Source organism: Squalius cephalus, assembly GCF_949319135.1.
Source record: "Squalius cephalus genome assembly, chromosome: 14".
Lineage (NCBI taxonomy): Eukaryota > Metazoa > Chordata > Actinopteri > Cypriniformes > Leuciscidae > Squalius > Squalius cephalus.
In genome coordinates this window covers 9,771,940-9,791,069 of record NC_137135.1, presented here as the reverse complement: position 1 = coordinate 9,791,069, position 19,130 = coordinate 9,771,940, and the positions used below count along the sequence as shown (strand labels likewise).

Here is a 19,130-nt window from a genome sequence, read left to right as displayed (position 1 = left end):
ATGCAAAAATGAAAAATTGAAACCAGACATTCATTTTTCTTGTTTTTCCAGTTACATTATAAATGGATATTTGCCTTTTTCTCCCCTTTTTCAATTTTACTTTTGCTAAATTGTGACTTCAGAAACAAACATTTGAATAAATGAAATCTAACCGATTTTCTATTTTTCCATTTTTCGTCTTGTAATTTGTGCCGTGGGCGGTACCATTAGCACGGGGGTGTGGCCGTGGACTAACTTTACTATCATTTCATTGATGTAACTGCTTTATTTACACTGCATGCATTGCACGTTTGAGGAGAAGTTTAAAAGACGGAACACGGGACGACATTTTTCACCCGAAGTGCCATCATTTTTATTATTAATAGTCTGTGCTAAATTATAAGGCAGTCTCGGACCGGCCATCGAGAGCAGCCGGGAAAAGTGAAATCCCGGTGGCCTGGGTACGATTTGGCACATTGCCCTTGTTTGTATTTACCTATTCATTCTTACTTTATTCTATTAATATATAGCTATATCTTTGTTGTTGTTCATTTTACATGGTACAGTAGCCTCGGCAGCCACAACCACGAGATCCCAGACAGTTCATTTTCAGTGCAGCAGAACGGGGGTGGCTCGCGAGCAGCAGCGCTTTTCAAGATCCTTCACGGGAATCTAGAATAACGATAAAAATTATAGCCTACTAAGTAAAAATATAGAAAAAAATAAGCATATTCCCCCCCCCAATTTTTTAAAGGTTTTTAGCTCTCGTTTGTAGGCTAATACAATATTTAATGTCTATAGTGCTGTTTCATTATCGAATGGCGAATTTAATGTGCTCGAATAAATAAATAAAAAACAAGCTGGGCAATGTGCCAAACATAGCAAGGTATTTCTGTTTATTTATTGAAAATAAATAAATATTATTGCTCTTGATTTGCAGCATAGTTAGCTATAGCCTAGTATCGCCTTATGCTCATATCCCGGCGAACTGCTTCTATTGTAATGAACAGACTAGAGTTCTACAACTGTGCTAGATTTAAGGGCACGGGAACGAGAAGCGGTGTAGAGCTAAAGCACACAGAGGCTCAAGCGGATGCCGTGGTAACGAACAATGCCCGCTATAGTGAAAACATCTGCATCTTTATTGTATTGTAGGCTATTACAAACGAGAGCTAAAAACCTAACAAAAAAATAAGCTTTTTTTCTATATTTTCGCTTGGTAGTATTTTTATTAATAAGGTCAATACAAACAGGTAGGGCAATGTGCCAAATCATACCCAGGCCACCGGGATTTCACTTTTCCCGGCTGCTCCCGATGGCCGGTCCGAGACTGCCTTATAATTTAGTAGCCTACACGTAGACTATTAGCCTAATAATACAAGTTATGGCACTTCGGGTGAAAAATGTTGTCCTGTGTTCCGTCTTTTAAACTTCTCCTCAAACGTGCATGCAGTGTAAATAAAGCAGTTACATCAATGAAATGATAGTAAAGTTAGTCCACGGCCACACCCCCGTGCTAATGGTACCGCCCACGGCACAAATTACAAGACGAAAAATGGAAAAATAGAAAATCGGTTAGATTTCATTTATTCAAATGTTTGTTTCTGAAGTCACAATTTAGCAAAAGTAAAATTAAAAAAAAGGGGAGAAAAAGGCAAACATCCATTGATAATGTACTGGAAAAAAACAAGAAAAAAGAATGTCTGGTTTCAATTTTTCATTTTTGCATTTGCATTGTATGGTCTGAAAACTGAATTGTGAAGCGTTACACGGACCCGTGACGGTGGTTAATACTTTCTCAGTAACAGTTTCCTCTTGCTTCAGTACAATTTTTTTTTATTCCTGTAGGTAAGATAAATATAAAATGTCATTATGAATGATATAAAGCAAACATTATTGTTGAATTGTGTGCAGTATTGCAACTCATTCTATTATGCTTTTATATTATATTAGATTTGATTGATCAAATAGTTGATAAATAAGGAATAAAGGGGGAGAGCTCCTTGGCTGCATGCTTTCAGTTTTAAATATTTATAATTTTTTCTGGTATAAGATTCTTTGTTTGAATATTTTGTCTCTATACTGATCCTGTTTCTTCGTATTCGTATCGTCAAGAGGAAGATACAGATGACGAGCAACCATCTACAAGCAGTTCAGGCACACATCAACCCCAGCCGGCCAGCAGGTCTGTAGACTCCACAACAGTACCAAGCTCTGATCAACCACCCTAAACCAGCAGCTAAGGGACAGATACACAGCAGTGAAGATTTTACTTTCTCTATTTATTGTTCTTAAGTATTATACTGTGATACTGCTATTGTGTTATTGAGTTATATGTTTGGTAATAAAAAGTTAAACTGGCTTTTTTTTTCTCGGGGTGGAGGTTGTGGGGGGGGGGGGCATCATAAAGGAATTATGCTTAGGGCACCAAAATGGCTAGCAGCGGCACTGTCTATAAGGCACTTAAAGGTCCCGTTTTTCGTGTGTTTTTGAAGCTTTGATTGTGTTTACAGTGTGCAATATGTACATGCACATGTACATGTGTTCATGTTTCACGTGTAAAAAAACACAGTATTTTACACACAATTTACTTATCTGTATACCGCTGTTTTCACTGTCCTAAAAACGGGCTGATAACTTCCTTGTTCTATGAAGTCCCTCCTTCAGAAATACGTAACGAGTTCTGATTGTGCCAGCGGTTCCTGTGTTGTGATTCGACAGCAGCTTAGCGCACGTTGCCCGTTGGGAAGGCCAAACAAAGGTGATTGGACTCCGGGATGAAAATAACAGCGTCTAGACGACATGGCGACAAACACACTCTACAAACGCAACTCTTCCTCTTCTCCGTGGGAGCGCAACAAGACCACGCCCCCTTTTTTTGTGTATTCCTGTGGGCGGAGGTTAGTCAAAAAACTGTTCTAGTGACGTCATTAAAGTAGGAAGTAGAGGGATGTAGTCCAAACCAGCCGTTCAATGTAGGCGACTTCTGTTAAATAAAATATCTCGCTTGGCATTGAACTTTGAGCTTTATTAATTTTACAGATATTATTTATACTCTAACAACAACATTACACACTAACTAAAGTTTGAATCATGGGATCACGAAGAACGGGACCTTTAATTATCTTCTTATCCCCTTTCCTTTCCCACTTTTATCTTATTTCCCTAACTCAACATGCTCCGCAGTACTTAAAGGGCACCTATTATGCCCCTTTTTACAAGATGTAATATTGGTCTTGGGTGTCCCCAGAATGTATTTGTGAAGTTTCAGCACAAAATACCCCACAGTTAATTTATTATAACCATTTGAAAATGTCATTTTTGGGGCCTGTTTTAAAAAGAGCTGTTTTGGTGTGTACCACCTTAAATGTAAATGAGCTGCATAATCCCCACCCTGCTGGACCCAGATGATGAAGAGAGTCCGGCACAGAATAAACACGAAAGAGAATGGACTAAACGTCTCGCAATGGTTATTTGATACATTTATGTACTTACAAAGTTTTAATCGCGTCCCCTTTGCAATTATGGATGTGCAACACACACACACACACACACACACAAACAAATTGTGATAACTTTCGCGCAATTTTTTGAAACTAACTTACACACACGCTTATGTGGCAAATATGAGAAGATGGCTAACGTTACAGAACCAGAAAACATATCCTGCAGGGAGATATACTGTCTATGGAGATAGAGGTATTCATTTTACATTTGTTATTGCTGCAAAAAATAATGTACGTGACATAAAACTGTCTGACGTTGTTTGTTGAGACACTATGACGATGACAATAATAGCTTTAGACGCATTTGTTGTTGAACTGTTTGACATCGATTGAAATGACTATTTGCTCAAAAATAATAAAATACACTTACTTCTTCTGGAGGTGACGTTGGATCGCGAACAGTAGGCAACGATCCACACTTGAGGGTTAACTTTGACCCTCGTTCACTAAACAGTCAGTCAGAAAATGATTCTTGTATTTAGGAAGTTTAAGTGGCGCCTTTTCTTCATAAATAAAATCCATCCGCTGTGTTTTCAGTGGCTCTGATGTCAGTGAAGACAAGTATGTCCATTCTTACATCCCACAACAGAACACCTACACTTCTTAGGAGACATTACCGGCTGTCGTTGAAACAATGGCGATGGTGTACAGAACAGATCACCGAGGGCGGGGTCTATGCCAAAACCAGACTGTCAATCAAACACGTCGGTGGGGCTTAGCGCAATTCTACGTCACAGTGCGGGCAATCTTAGAACAGGGCGTTCTGAGACAGTGCTTGTGATTTATTGAGATAGAAAAAAAACTACAGGGTGGATTTTTATCATTCTAGGGTGGTTTTGCTCACACAATGCCAACACACATTTATGTTCAAACACCATGTAAAAGTGAATTTTGCATAATAGGTGCCCTTTAAGTGAGCTATTAACGCATTATAGTCCTTCACGTCTATTGCAATCTCAAAATTCCGGCCAGTTAATAATACCTAGAATATCAAAATCGACTGCTGGTGGTAGATCCTTTTCCTATTTAGCACCAAAACTTTGGAACAGTCTTCCTAACAGTGTCCGGGAAGCAGACACACTCTGTCAGTTCAAAGCTAGATTAAAGACACATCTCTTTGACCTAGCATTCACATAACACATTAAAGACTTCTATAATTCAATGTTAGGCTGCATAGATTAGCTCAGCCGGAACCAGGAACACTTCCCATAAATCCTGATGTACTCGTTACATCATAAGAAGAATGGCATCTACACTAATTTTAGTGTCTTTGTTTATCCCGAGGTTTTCCCGCAGCCTGCCGGATCCAGGCCGTATCCAGATCTGATGAAGGACCTTCACCTGGACCTGATGACAACACACTGAAGTGCCAACTAGTCTCTCCCTACGGAGGATCCCTTTACCACTCTACAGATAAAGCGTTGTCGGGAAAATTCGTTTGCGTACCTACCCCGATAAATAAAATAAAATTCTGTATCAAAATTTATAAGAAAAGACCAGTACTTTGTTTAGGCTTGGTTTGTAGGGAATTACAAACCTGCGCACATATATTCAAATGCACATAAATATAGAACCAATTCTTAATGCGCATGTGAACGCCATCAGCGTTTATCACAGGTTTACGTTTAAAGTCTGTGTAGAGAGAATGGTGTCGTCTTAGCGGCCCCTAATTTAATAACAAATGATCGTTGCGACGGAAGCGAATCAATCAAAACTAACTTTAGCTGGAAAATAACTTTATTAAAGAACCGCTATAAAGCCAAAACAATCTCTGTTACCTTAAATTATATGTTTATCTCTGTAAAGCTGCTTTGAAACAATCTACATTGTTAAAAGCACTATATAAATGAAGACTTGACTTGAATACATTCCTGTCGTCTCTCGACAATGCTCTCTCATCACACACAGAAGGCAGCACAATACTGCTAATCTGCGTCCCATTCTCTCATCCTCACACACACCTCTCTCTCTCTCTCTGTGGGTCTGGAATTGTCAGTCAGCAGTCAATAAAGCTGACTTTATTCCAGCCTTTGCATCTCAATCTACTCTTAATATCTTAAACTTGACTGAGCTTGACTGAGACCTGTATTCGTCCAGAAGACTCAGCAACCCCCGCTGCTCTCTCTAACAACTTATCTTTCTCTCACACCCCTCGCCAGTCTGGGTGTGGTGGGGGTACAGGTCTTCTCATTTCTAACAATTGGAAATTCTCAACTCTCTCTTCTCTATGCATAACAACTTGTTTGAATATCATGCTATTACACTTACAACTCCCAGTAAGTCATATCGGCCCCCAGGTCAAATGGGAAGCTTTGTAGAGGAGCTGGATGTGCTGCTGTCCTCTTTCCCTAAGGATGGCACCCCACTTGTAGTCTTTGGTGATTTCAGCATTCATCTAGAGAAGCCGTATGCAACTGACTTAATCTCTCTCCTAGCCTCATTCGATCTCAAACGACTCATCACCACAGGTACTCACAAATCAGGCAACCAACTGGACCTGGTTTACACACGGAACTGCATCACAGACAACATTTTGGTGAAACCTCTACAAGTTTCAGATCATTTCCTCATTAATTTCAATCTACAACTCTCTACCCGTGCACCACCAACCCCTCTACCAGTTACTTTCAGATGAAACCTGCGCTCAGTTTCTCCCTCCCATCTTTCCTCTGCTGTGTCATCTTCTCTTCCCTCACCCTCACAATTTTCATCTCTGGATGTGAATACCGCAACGGATACCTTATGCTCCATTTTAACTTCTTTAGACAAAATCTACCCTCTGTCCTCCAGGCCAGCACACGTTACTCCCTCTAACCCCTGGTTATCTGAGGTTATTTGTGAACACTGGACAGAACTCAGGGCAGTCGGAGAGGAAATGGCCCAAATCAACAGACACATCTGACCTGAGTATGTATCAATCTCTGCTCTCTTCCTTTTCTGTTGATGTTCATGCCGCGAAATTCCACAACAAGATCAACAGCACCTCTAACACACAATCACTTTTCAAGACATTCAACTCTCTCCTCTGTCCACCTCCACCATCACCCATGTCCTCTTTAACGGCTGATGATTTTGCTAACTTCTTCACCAACAAATCAGCAGTCAGTTCTCAGCTCCACACACACAGGAACCCAGACCAACCTCTCCCACAGCCAATAACCTTCTCTCCTCCTTCTCTCCACTAACCGAGGAAGAAGTATCTAAACTTCTCCTCTCCAGTCATCCTACTACCTGCCCTCTAGACCCCATCCCCCCACACCTTCTACAAGCCATCTCTCCCACACTTCTACCAGCACTTACACACATCATCAACTCATCCCTCCCTACTGGCATTTTCCCTACAGCATTCAAGCAGGCTTGGGTAACTCCACTGTTTAAAAAAACAACATTAAACACATCACTTGTAGAGAATTACAGACCTGTCTCTTTCCTACCATTCATTGCGAAAACACTTGAACGAGTTGCTTTCAACCAAGTATCATCTTTCCCGTCTCTGAACAACCAGTTGGATGTCAACCAATCTGGCTTCAAGAAAGGGCATTCAACCAAGACTGCATTACTGTTGGTCACAGAAGCCCTAAGGATCGCAAAAGCTGCTTCCAAATCATCAGTTCTTATTCTCCTGGATCTGTCTGCTGCTTTTGACACTGTGAATCATCAGATCCTTATGTCCACCCTCTCATCACTGGGCATCACAGGTACTCCTCTCCACTGGTTTGAATCCTATCTCACAGGTAGATCCTTCAGGGTCGCATGGAGAGGTGAGGTATCCAAAGCACATCAACTGACCACAGGGGTTCCTCAGGGTTCAATTCTTGGACCCCTCCTCTTCTCCATTACACCACATCACTGGGACACATCATACAGGCACATGGTTTCTCTTTCCATTGCTATGCTGATGACACACAGCTCTTCCTCTCATTTCAACCAGATGATCCCACAGTAGCTGCACGTATCTCAAGCTGTCTGGCGGACATCTCGGCATGGATGAAGGAACATCACCTGCAGCTCAACCTAGCAAAGACTGAGCTTCTCTGCCTCCCTGCCAATCTGTCTCTACAGCACAACTTCACTATCCAGCTAGATTCATTATCAATCACCCCATCAAGGTCAGTCAGAAATCTTGGAGTAATATTTGATGACCAGCTAACCTTCACAGACCAAATTACAAAAACAGCTCGGTCATGCAGGTTTGCACTGCACAACATCAGGAAGATCAGGCCTTTCCTAACGGAGCATGCAACACAACTTCTCGTCCAGGCCCTGGTCATTTAACCTGTTAACCTTTGCCAGTGCGCCTGCGCACTGAAGCGTTTTTTATTTATTTAATTCAAAATTACTATCAGATTTAATGTTATACCTTGACAAACTATACATAATTAAAAATATATAATACTCAAGTTTCAGTATTTGACCACTATTGTATTCTGAGAAACTCATAGTGACAGTTAAGTCTTAATTTGTGTCAGGAGTTATGAAATGAAAAAATTAGTCGATACCTTTAATATGAATTATGCGCGTCAGCCGCTTTCATTCATAAAAAACTCCGTGCTGTCGTCATGACAGCGATACACAAAACAACGTCCCTCAGGGCTTTAGCTCAAAAATGTGCAGATTTGGAGAAATATTGATAGATTCTCATAGATTTACATCATATTTCTATAGACAGGAATAATATTTATTGAATTTATACCCAAATGTGTCGATGTAATCTTTATGAGCGTTTGGTACTCTGATACTGTGTTTTCAATTCATACCAATAGCCTGAGGGCGCTATATGCACAATAATAGTCCATATATAGAACATGAAGAAGAGCCATGATCATGTGACATTCCAGGACGTCACTGATACACACAAAGCTACAGAGATTGCGCTGTAACATGCAGATAAAGATGTTTTGAAGACAATAAACATGATTGCAATGATATTTGAGTTACCTGTGTTTTTCAAGCCATGCCAGGTATTTTCATAATAATAGATTATATTTATAATGTAATGCTAATCTATATAGACTGTCATTGTGCAGAAAACTATACCAATATTATATTTTCTCTGATTTTTTTATCTGAAGCCAAATTAGATCACAGAAGATTATTTAAAATACTCTACTTGCGTTATAAAGTAAGTTTGGAACACAAATATGGTTTTAATCTCATAAATTGTCGTGTATTGATGGTGTGCTAAGCTAACATGCTAGCTAGCCCTAGGTGCACCTGCCACTAGCAGTTATACTTTTATGATTTTTTGAATGCTTACTGAACTGTATCTTTATTCAAGAAATGCATTTGATACAGTTTAAAATGTGAGGTGAACTTTGAGAAAAGAAATTAGGGACTGAAACCCTATGAATAGCCTGTGAATAGCCAGTCGTTAGTAACTAAAATGCAGACAAAAGAAATGCATATTTAGAGCCATAACCAGGCTGGAGAGGTGTGAATGTGTGCAGGGGGAGACTGACACTGAATGGGGATCGTCTGCACCACAAAACAATAGAGACAATATACTGCATAGATGGTCAGAAGATGACAATAAACATCAGTAGCATTTTAGCGTCAAATCAAAATAAAGTCACATGACATGGTCTTGAAAAACATTTAACTAAATACAGAGTTTTGGACTTATTATCTTCAGATTTTAAACATAAAATGTTTAGACATGTGGCTTTAGCATTTCTAGATTGCTACAGTGCCAACTTCAATTTTATTTTCATGAAGATGTTTCATAAAAAATAATTTCTAATAACTTTACAAAACTTTGAAGCTATTTATAACAATTTTTGTCATTATGAAAATAATTAATTCTACATTTACAATAAACTGCCAGGTGTCAGCTTTCAAATGAGATCATACTTGTGCTTTTAGTACAAAGGGTTCATGAACTGTATCTGTTTCAGTTTGGGTATGTCATTTCTGGGGATTTTTCAAAGGTGGGGTTGCAGCTTAACAGGTTAAAGGCTTGATTACTGCAGTGCTATTCTGGCTGGACTTCCATCATGTGCAACTAAACCTCTACAATTCATTCAGATTGCTGCAGCTTGTCTTGTCTTCAACAAGCCCAAAAGGGCCCACGTAACTCCTCTATTCATCTCTCTGCACTGGCTACCACTCGCTGCTCACATCAATTTCAAGGCATTGAAGTTTGCTTACAGATCTACCACATGCTCATCTCCCTCCTACTTTCACTTGCTCCTACGAGTCTACATCCCTACCAGAAGTCTACGATCGGTCAATGAGCGACAGCTCGTGGTACCATCACAGAGAGAAATAAAATCACTCTCCAGAACATTCTCATTCACGGTTCCATGCTGGTGGAATTATCTCCCCACCCTCATCTGTAATGCAGAATCCCTGACAACATTCAAAAGACAACTGAAAACTCATCTCTTCCGTGAGCACTTAACTTCACGATAAAAATAATACAAAATTTAAAAATAAAAAAAATAAAAACCTTTCCTTTTCCTTTAATCCTCCCTTGTCTGGCTTATGCTACTCTGAGCAATGCCGGAACTTTGTATTTTGAGCACTTCTTGCATTGTTTTAGTCTCTTCACGATGACTCGCTTAATTTAGTCCTCATTTGTAAGTCGCTTTGGACAAAGGCATCTGCTAAATGACTAAATGTAAATGTAAATGTACAATACAGTTATGGTGGTAATATGATAGTATCATAAGTTACCACTGCTTAATTTTTAACACAGCAGCATTACACAAAAATAGCAATAAACTAGTGTCTAACATGTTAATCATGCATGCTTAAAAACAGGAAACATTTCTGCTTATTTGGTGGCACAGTAAAACATACATGCCAAACTCTAAAATCTCAGGCTGGGTGAGAAACTGACAGCTAAGATTGCCTCTGTGTTTTTACCACCCACATAAATGCCCGTTTGGTGCTGATAACATAATTGCTCAAAGCACACCGCACCCACACACAAGCACAATGCCGGGGGGGGGGGGTGTTATGTGATCGTGTAGAGAGCCTGGGTTTTTTAACAGAGATTTCATAAAAAATCAATCCTTTGCTTTTTTTGTAAAAAGTTCATCAGAAATCAGAAGCAAGGTGTATTTTTTCACCAGTAGCAACAACATACTGCATTTACTGTACATAACCATTATTCCATGAGTCTGAACCAAATACCTAGTTTTGCTTAACCACCACAAAAATACAACACTAAAAGCTTAAATCAAACTTTTTAGAGCATGGTCTTGGCCTGAAATGACGCTGGAAGTAGAGTAAAATAATTTGCATACCTGAGTTCCTTTTGGAGATGTATTTGAGATTGATGGAGGCCGCTGAATTGATGAGAAGGAGCATAAATCCACCGAGCTTCATCTTTCATCTACAAGAAACCAGAAAACATAAGAATAAGCCCTGACTTCCTTTTTAAACTTTAACATATCTAGCATCCCCAACGTCCAAAAACAGCAACTCTCATCCAAGAAAATGGACAAAGTGAACGGATCTTCTATTGATGTTAATACTGGACGTTTTGGAGTGCCAAATGTGTTCAGTTCAAAGTATTTGAAATATTAAAGACGAGTGTTAAGAGCAGACATATTAAATGAGATTTTTTTTCCCCTAAATATTCCAAATAATTATAAGTCTGTATTTAACCTGTTAACCCGCGGGAGGACTCCGGCAAGGCCCAAGGCTGGTTGCCTACTGAAGCTAAGCAGGGTTGAGCCTGGTTAGTACCTGGATGGGAGACCTTGGCAACCAAGCACTCAAAGCGCTTTACATAGAAGGGGGGGGGGGGGTCTCCTCAAATACTGGTGGTGGTGTCATGCTCTCACATATTATCTCACATACATATCTCTGTGTGGCCTATAGTGGCTTTGTGGCCTTGGTTCTGTCTGGTCTAGTCTCTGTGTGGCCTATAGTGGCTTTGTGCCCTATTGTGGCCTTGGTTCTGTGTGGTCTATCGTGGCCTAGTGGCCTTGTCTCTATGGCCTTGATCTGTGTGGCCTTTTGGCCTATCGTGGCCTTGTCTCTGTGTGGCCTATTGTGGCCTTGTCTCTATGTAGCTATGTTAGCCTCTCACTCTTGGTCTAAATGTTTCACTCTTTCACAGCTCCCTTGCTTTCCTCTCAATACATCTTCATGTAGTACCTTTACAGCTTCAATATTTTTCTCACAGTGATGGAAGTGGCCCTCTTTACTGATTAACCCTCTGGGGTCTGAGGTGTTTTCTGGGCACTGGAGGTGTTCTGACATGCACTGACATTTATGCTTATTTCTGTTACTTGTGACATTTTCATGGCTAAAATCTGATTACACTGTATTCAGCACAAACTCTGCTACAATAATATGTCAGCAGCATGTATGTAAAAGTTTGTAGTTTTGAGATAATGACATTTATGCATGGTTTGTGAAAAAAAAAATTGTCACTGAAATAAGGTCATGAAACCCATACTGATTATTTCTTCACAAGACTTTTGAAAATTCACATAGCCTAGAATATTTGCTCCAAAACTATGTGAAAATCATCCTGCCTACTCATTCAGATAAAATAATATATTGATTTAAAATTTGTAAGACATGTTTTGTGTCAGAAAGCTTTATGCGAGGAGGCGTGAATCATCATGAATATTGATGTGTTTCACACTTGAGAAAGACAAAGACCCTCCCATAATGGCCATATCAGGTGCTATCAGGCCCTTATCAGGTTCTATCAGGCCCTATCATTATGAGGAACCTTGCACAAAGAATGAGGAGAGATTTAAAAAAGAATGGCTTTTTGATTGTTTGGATTTATTTACAACACAACATAATCCAAATATACACAACAAATGACAAAAAAAACACATTATTGAACACACTGATCTAAAGACAGAGGGCCCTATCTTGCACCCAGCGCAATTGACTTTGTACACCGATGCATGTATCATTCCTATTTTGCACACGCGCACAGCAGACTTTTCTCTCCACAGACGCACACCGGTAAACTAGGGAATGAACTTGCACTCCCGGGGGCGGTGCAGCGAAAAGAGGAGGCGTGTTTCAGCACAAACGATCCCTGATGCTATTTCGCAGGTTTAGAAAACAATTCCGCCACTGACCAAAACGAAAAACCTAGTCTAAAGTCAGTGGCGCGTTGCGCATGTTATTCATATGCTATTTTAAGGGCGCATGCTTGGCCATAATCAATTTAGCGTGTGCATAACGCGCATACACTTTGATTCTCTCATCTACACAGAAGCAGCAGTTTTCATTTTTGCAAATCATACATTTTTACAAGGAAAAATATTAACCCACGAGGGAAATCATTGTTGTGTCCATGAAGATGTGAAAAAATAGGCATAAATCCCGCTTACACATTTACCCAAATTATTATACGCCTGTTTAACCAAAGCTAATTTGGGTGGGTTTCTTTCATCCCCAATGTCACTTCTCTGTGTTTTACGGCCCTGACGAGAACGTCGGTCTCCTCGGCTGTGAACCGCTCCTGGCATGCGCCTGGAAAATCCGTCGTTATAATAGCAATCCGCCATGGAACAAGCGCGACTGCTCTTAAAGGGAATGTGAGATGTCGCTCTGATTGGTTTATTTCACGTTACACCCAAACCACACCTATGAATAATGAAGCTACTTCAGACCAACCCATTTTAGATTTGCGTCGGGCGCAAGAGTCATTTATCCTGTCAGTATAATAGCAACAGCGCCCAAGACCCGCCCACAAAGTTACTTGCGTTTCGCGCTTGATACTTGCGTTTCAGATCATTAAAATAGAGCCCAGAGACTTGAACAGCCACACACCTTCGTGCCATTCCTGAAACATAGTACATACCTGTCATTTCCAAGGTGTTTGATTTTTCACTTTACCATGTTCATGTACAGAGACTCATGTGAATGTTGAAGTCAGCAGAACCCTGTAAAAAAAAAAAAAAAAAAAAAACAAACAGCTGTGAACATGCTGATATCAAGAGAAACTATAGGGCTGCATGATTTTGGGAATACATTTTGGATTTTTCTGGTTAAAATTATTTAATATCATTATATGATATATCGATATATGATATATATAATGAACACCAGGTTTGTTGTGCCTTGTAGGCATATAGGCTACGTGCAGTGCTGCATAAAATAATAATAACAATAGCCTATAGCAGGCAGCCTATAAATCGTTAAAAATGAACACTTCAGTAACACTACACTAGAGAAAAATATATTGATTATCATATGTTACGAAATGAGATTGGAGTAAAAACATGAAGTCTAATGTTTGGCGCGTTTTGCTTTTCAAACACACAGCGCGAGTGACTCAAACTCACAGTGCGTGCAGAGACCATTTACTGAAGCGATCGAGCCGCTCCAAACTATGAAACATTATTGTTACCATATAATACATATCTACGTTTGAGCAGATATCCACAAACACAGTATTTAACAGTAAACACGGGTCTAAACATTATAATATTCACCATATTAGAGTAAACACTCATTCTAGCCTACTTTTATCATGCTGTGTTTTATTATGGAAAAACATCCTCGTGTCATACATGTATATAAATTTTGCATTGAAAGGTTGCCTACCTGTCTAGTTCACATTTCAACATGTTTCTGTCATACATGTACGACATCATGTTTTTACTCCAATCTCATTTCATAACGTACATTTTAGTCTGGCACCAGTTTAACTAGTAGCTACAATGTAAAGTTTATACAACAATAACATGCTTACTATTATGAGTGGAAATGTCTTACCTTAAAAATCTTCTCATCTTCAAATCGCGTTCTTCTAATTCTTCTGAGGTAAATCCAAGGTAAACAGCACAGCACAAACACAGTCTTCCCAACTCGATGAAAAGCAGAAGTGTATGTTACTGTAAGTAAGTCTCTGATTCTTTGTTTTGAGGTGATGGGGCGTTTACAGGTCCGCGTTCCTCCATGTGGACCATTTGCATGTCAATCGCTCCTGCGCGCGTGGGTGTGGTCACATTAGAGGTAATGAGGACACGTTTGAGAAACTGTACATGTCGTTGCTTTCATACGGATTACTTAAACAGAGAATTTTTTTTTTTTTATATAATTTACATAATTTAAAAATAGAGACTCCAAGCTTTGTAAAGACATATATCTGAAGTCTGTGTGACATACATTCGCTGAGTTACAGGTCATTTTCTGTCGCGTTTCAGAATTAACTTCACATTGAGAGAGACGGCAGAACACGCATCATGTTTATTTTCTCTATTTTACGAAAAAACACAACATTTTGTTTTTATTATGAGTGTACACAAATAAAAGAAGACATTTAACAGTTTTGAATGATGTATAACACTTATATGTAAGATGAAAATCAACAGAGTATTTTGAGTCTCTTTTGCACTGATAAGAAAAAAAGCGATCTGGTATAGCCGGCGGTCGACCCAGGGGGTTAACCCTCTGGGGACCAAAAACGTGCAAGTGCGTTTTGCTCGGTTTTTTTTTTAGCAATGTAAAATAAACACTAAATGTTCTGTTAATTTTGATCTTTCATTTTCGTGTAATACATCAATCGATCCTGTTCAGTTTCTATTTTTTTTCTGTATACTCACAATAAAAATAAAGTGTTTTGCTTTTTGCCAAATAAAGAAAAATTAACATGATGCGATTTCTGCACTCTCTCTGTCCGTGAACTCCAATTTGAAACGCGTTCGAAAATGATCTATAACTCCGCGAAAATTCAGTCATACAGGCAAACAAACCCACGGGCATAAAGCTTGAGATCGCATCTTTTAAATGAAGTAATTTATATAAAAAACAAATATTCTCAGCTTGTGAAATCTGTATTAAAAGAGAACGATTCCAGTCGAGCTCATTACGAGCTCATTCAAAAGTAATGTGACCACTCCCCGGAGAGCGCGTGCTATTCAAACGCAAATTCTGAGAACCATTTCAGACCTGTGAAACGCCCACATCAGCCAGGGTTCCAGACTGCGACCAAAATGGTCGCATATGCGACCGTTTTTTGAGAATGTGCGAGTTAAAATTTTATGTGGTCGCATTTGTGCGAGTGCATGGTCATGTACAACTCAGTTAAATTCACGCATGCGCAACAGAACGCCGTTGTATCAGTACATCATGAATCTATTTTCCAAACCGTGTTTTTGACTTATCCTGAATCACTACGGTACGCCTATAATAAGTGTTTATATTCTGACTATTTTATCCCGGGGTCGGCTCGGCTGCGGAGTTGCCCAGTGCCTGCGTGACTCGCGGCTCGCCATAGGCATTAACGGAGAGAAGTAGCTCCGGCTACAATGTTCTTCCGCAAGACACTTGCAGTTTATTTATTAAAGAACGTACATGTCACGCGCATTGCACACTGATGGTGAAACGCGCAAATTAGGAATTCAGGAATTACAAGCCAACGAGCCAGCATACAGCCTCAGACACAACTGATGACGAGGGCAGGTGCGGACAGGGAGGAACCAAGTGAGCAAAGGAGTATAACAAATACATTTTATGTTTATGTTTTATTATACAAAAATTAGGGCTGTCAAAATGAACACGTTAACGCATGCGATTAATTATTTCAGTTAAACGCGTTCAAAATATTTAACGCAATTAATGCAGCATCAGATTTTTTCTTTCATCCATTGGCTGCTCTATAGTATTTTATCACGCTATCATTCATTCAAGTGCTAATAAACAATTCAAGCGTGATAAAACGCAAAAAATAAGAATTTAAATCTGTACTGGCGGCGCGCTGTCTTTATATCTCCTCTCTGTGTGATACACGCAACACACACACACACACACACACACAGGACTCATGCGCTCAGAATGCCGCTTCAGACAGCGCGCAGCCGCTTCTCTTTCACGCTTGAACGGACAAAAACACACAAAAGTATGCCAAAATGTTCAGTTTGTCGAGTATCCTCGTAAGCACAGTATTACATTAGTTAAAAAGTGTTAAATGACCGCAAAGAGTTGACAACATCGGATGCTTGTCAGATCCAGATCCGCATTGTGTGCATCAGATCTTAAAGCGACAGCAGCCTAATAAACCCGCTTCTGTGATACATTAATGTAAAAAAATCAAATCAAAGAAAAAAGTCAGAGAAAATTACAGTGAAGTCTGAGAGGTGTAACTTTATTCAATTTATGTATATTTCCTACCTAATAGATCAAATATTTAAAATATACTTTGTTGTTTCACATTAATTTGGAGATTAAATGTGAAATTATTACAATATAAAAATATATTAAAACCTTTAATGTTAAGTGTGATTAATCGCGAATAGGCTAGTTAATTGTTTTAATCGATTGACAGTACTAAATAAAATACAATGAAACATTAAAAAACATACGTGGTGTTTTTTTGATAGTTATTTTGAATGGTTTTCATTTAAAAGATTAAAACATTTTGCCAACATGAGGTCTTGTGTCACTGTCAGTCTTTTTACATCAGTGCAAAACTAGGGTTCGCAAATAAGGACAACTATTCATCAGCATGCATTGATTAATTCCATGTTGTAAAAAAAAAACAATTTGGTGCGACCAAATCATGTGCTGGTGCGACCAACTGAGAAAGTTGGTAGCACCAGTGCAACCAGTGGAAAAGTTAGTCTGGAGCCCTGTCAGCTGTAAACAAAGCGCCGCGAGTGAGGCATAATATAGCCTACCTTATGGATAAAAGTTTCCTCAGAACAGTGCTGATATGAGGAGCAATAGATCCCGCTGAGGAGTGAGGTAGGCTGTTATCTTTTCTCAAGTGTTAATGTGGAATAACGTTATGGAATAACGTTAGTGTAGGCCTATGTAAACCGCAAAAAGATGAATCGCGTTTCTATAATATTTCTGTGAGATTAATGAAGGGTACATATTTGTAAAGACTGTTTAGCCTAAATATGAATCGCGCGTCTGTGTGTGAAAGAATAAAGTGCTTTGCTATAGCCTACTGAGATGAGTAAAAATCGACTGAAATATGTTGAAATAAAATGTATTTGTATAAGCAACGTATTAAACTGCAAATTAACATTTATATGCCCTAATATTTCATAAAAACAACGTTACAGTCAGGCGAAGTATGAAAGACAACATTTTGTTGACTAGATTTGGGTACAGTTTTTACTGTAGAATATACTGCCACATCAAATAAGCTTTTGTTTAGCAATTTCTGCTCATATCTATATATATATATATATAAAATACTATTTTTGTCAAAAATAAAGTGATAGACTAAGATGTTAGATGTTCCAATGTTGGCTATATTCAAACTAATGAATACATATGATAAAATGTAGGCCTATAATCTTTTTTTTTTTTTACAAAGAAAGAGTACACTTGAAATATTGTTGAAATTGTAATTATTGTTGTAATTGTAACCTTTTTAATAAAATAGCAGAACATATTTACAAGATAGATGTAAGCGAAATCTTAAATGGTCAATATAAGTCTTCTTCTAAATATATCTTTTGTCCTTGCATTGTGGCTCAGTCAGTGTCACACCTGAATGAATGGCTAATTATGCAGAGTGGGTGGGACATTGTATTCTCAGGTGTAAACCAATCCTCGTTCACGCCCCCTCGCATATTGGCTTTCCAAGCAAAACCTGTTTTACATCAATTTAAATCAATGTATTGTTTTATGTGAACGATAAAGCAAGACTATTTTCACATAATTTTGAAGCCAGAACTCGAAGGAACAACATCCATTAGTCAAAAGTCTTGTGGACACATATTTAATATGTGTTTTGTGGTCTTATTTCAGCAACTTTCATTTTTATTTTTTTCAATAACCACGCATAAACATTATTCCCTTAAAAATACAAACATCTACATACACGTTGCTTGCATATTATGGTAGCCCTGTTTGTGCTATATAGAGTGAATTTACACCTTTGCCATTAACATGTTTATAAATAACTGAAAAAAGCACAAATGTCAAGGCATGTCAGAACATCTCAAGGGCCCCAAAAACACCTTGGTCCCCAGAGGGTTAAGCTCTTGGTTTATGAGGCCATCCACGATTTCATGTTTCGTCATGCTTATTTCATGTTTAACTTATTTTTACTTTCTATGTTTTAGGAACCTCAGGATACACGACTGGTGGGTATACTTTTTTCCAGAGGTGTAAAGTCCAGGGGTCAGAAAGTAAAAGTCCTGCCATATGTTTATTCCACCCATGAACCTAGCCAGCTGATTTCACTAATTAGTTCTATCTCCTGGCTGAAAAACTGTGCTAATTATCAAGTCCAGGTGATTGGAACAAAATACTGAGGAGGACTTTTACTTTCTGAGCCTGGACTTTACACCTCTGCTTTTTTCTTTTACAGTTCTTTGGGGGTGGGCTCCGTCCCGGTGGAATTATTTCCTACACCTATTTTGGGGGGTCGGCTGCGCCCCTGTCTTCGTCTTCAGGCAGGAAATGCAGATTCTGTTACCCTTTGGATTGCAAGCTACGGACGGGGCCTACGCCAAAGAACTTTATAACACAATACTTGCTCGCTGGGCTGTTAATAAATGTATGCTTTGTTACGTCATTTTGCCTCCCGAGTCTTTCTGATAGAACTGAGGTTACGTGAGTAACCGGAGCGTTGCCTTTCAATTAGAGATGTAACGGTATGAAAATTTCACATCACGATTATAGTGACCATACTTATCATGATAATCAATATTATCACTGTTTTGTTAAAATTAGATGAAAATGTTCAAAAAGAAT

General features: G+C 39.0%; 1 protein-coding gene across 2 annotated transcripts in view; it reads right to left on the bottom strand.

Moving 5' to 3' along the window:
* The window catches only part of il1rapl2 (interleukin 1 receptor accessory protein-like 2), a 579,732-nt gene that overhangs the window by 409,422 nt on the left and 151,180 nt on the right, over window positions 1-19,130 (bottom strand). Inside the window, exon 2 of one of the 2 annotated variants that reach the window (XM_079892460.1) lies at window positions 10,736-10,824. The exons of the other annotated variant lie outside the window; for it this stretch is intronic. Within the exon in view, the coding sequence (XP_079748586.1) occupies window positions 10,736-10,817 (82 nt within the window). The 5' untranslated portion in view covers window positions 10,818-10,824. The remainder of the gene's footprint in view (window positions 1-10,735; window positions 10,825-19,130) is intronic. 2 annotated transcript variants of the gene reach the window in all.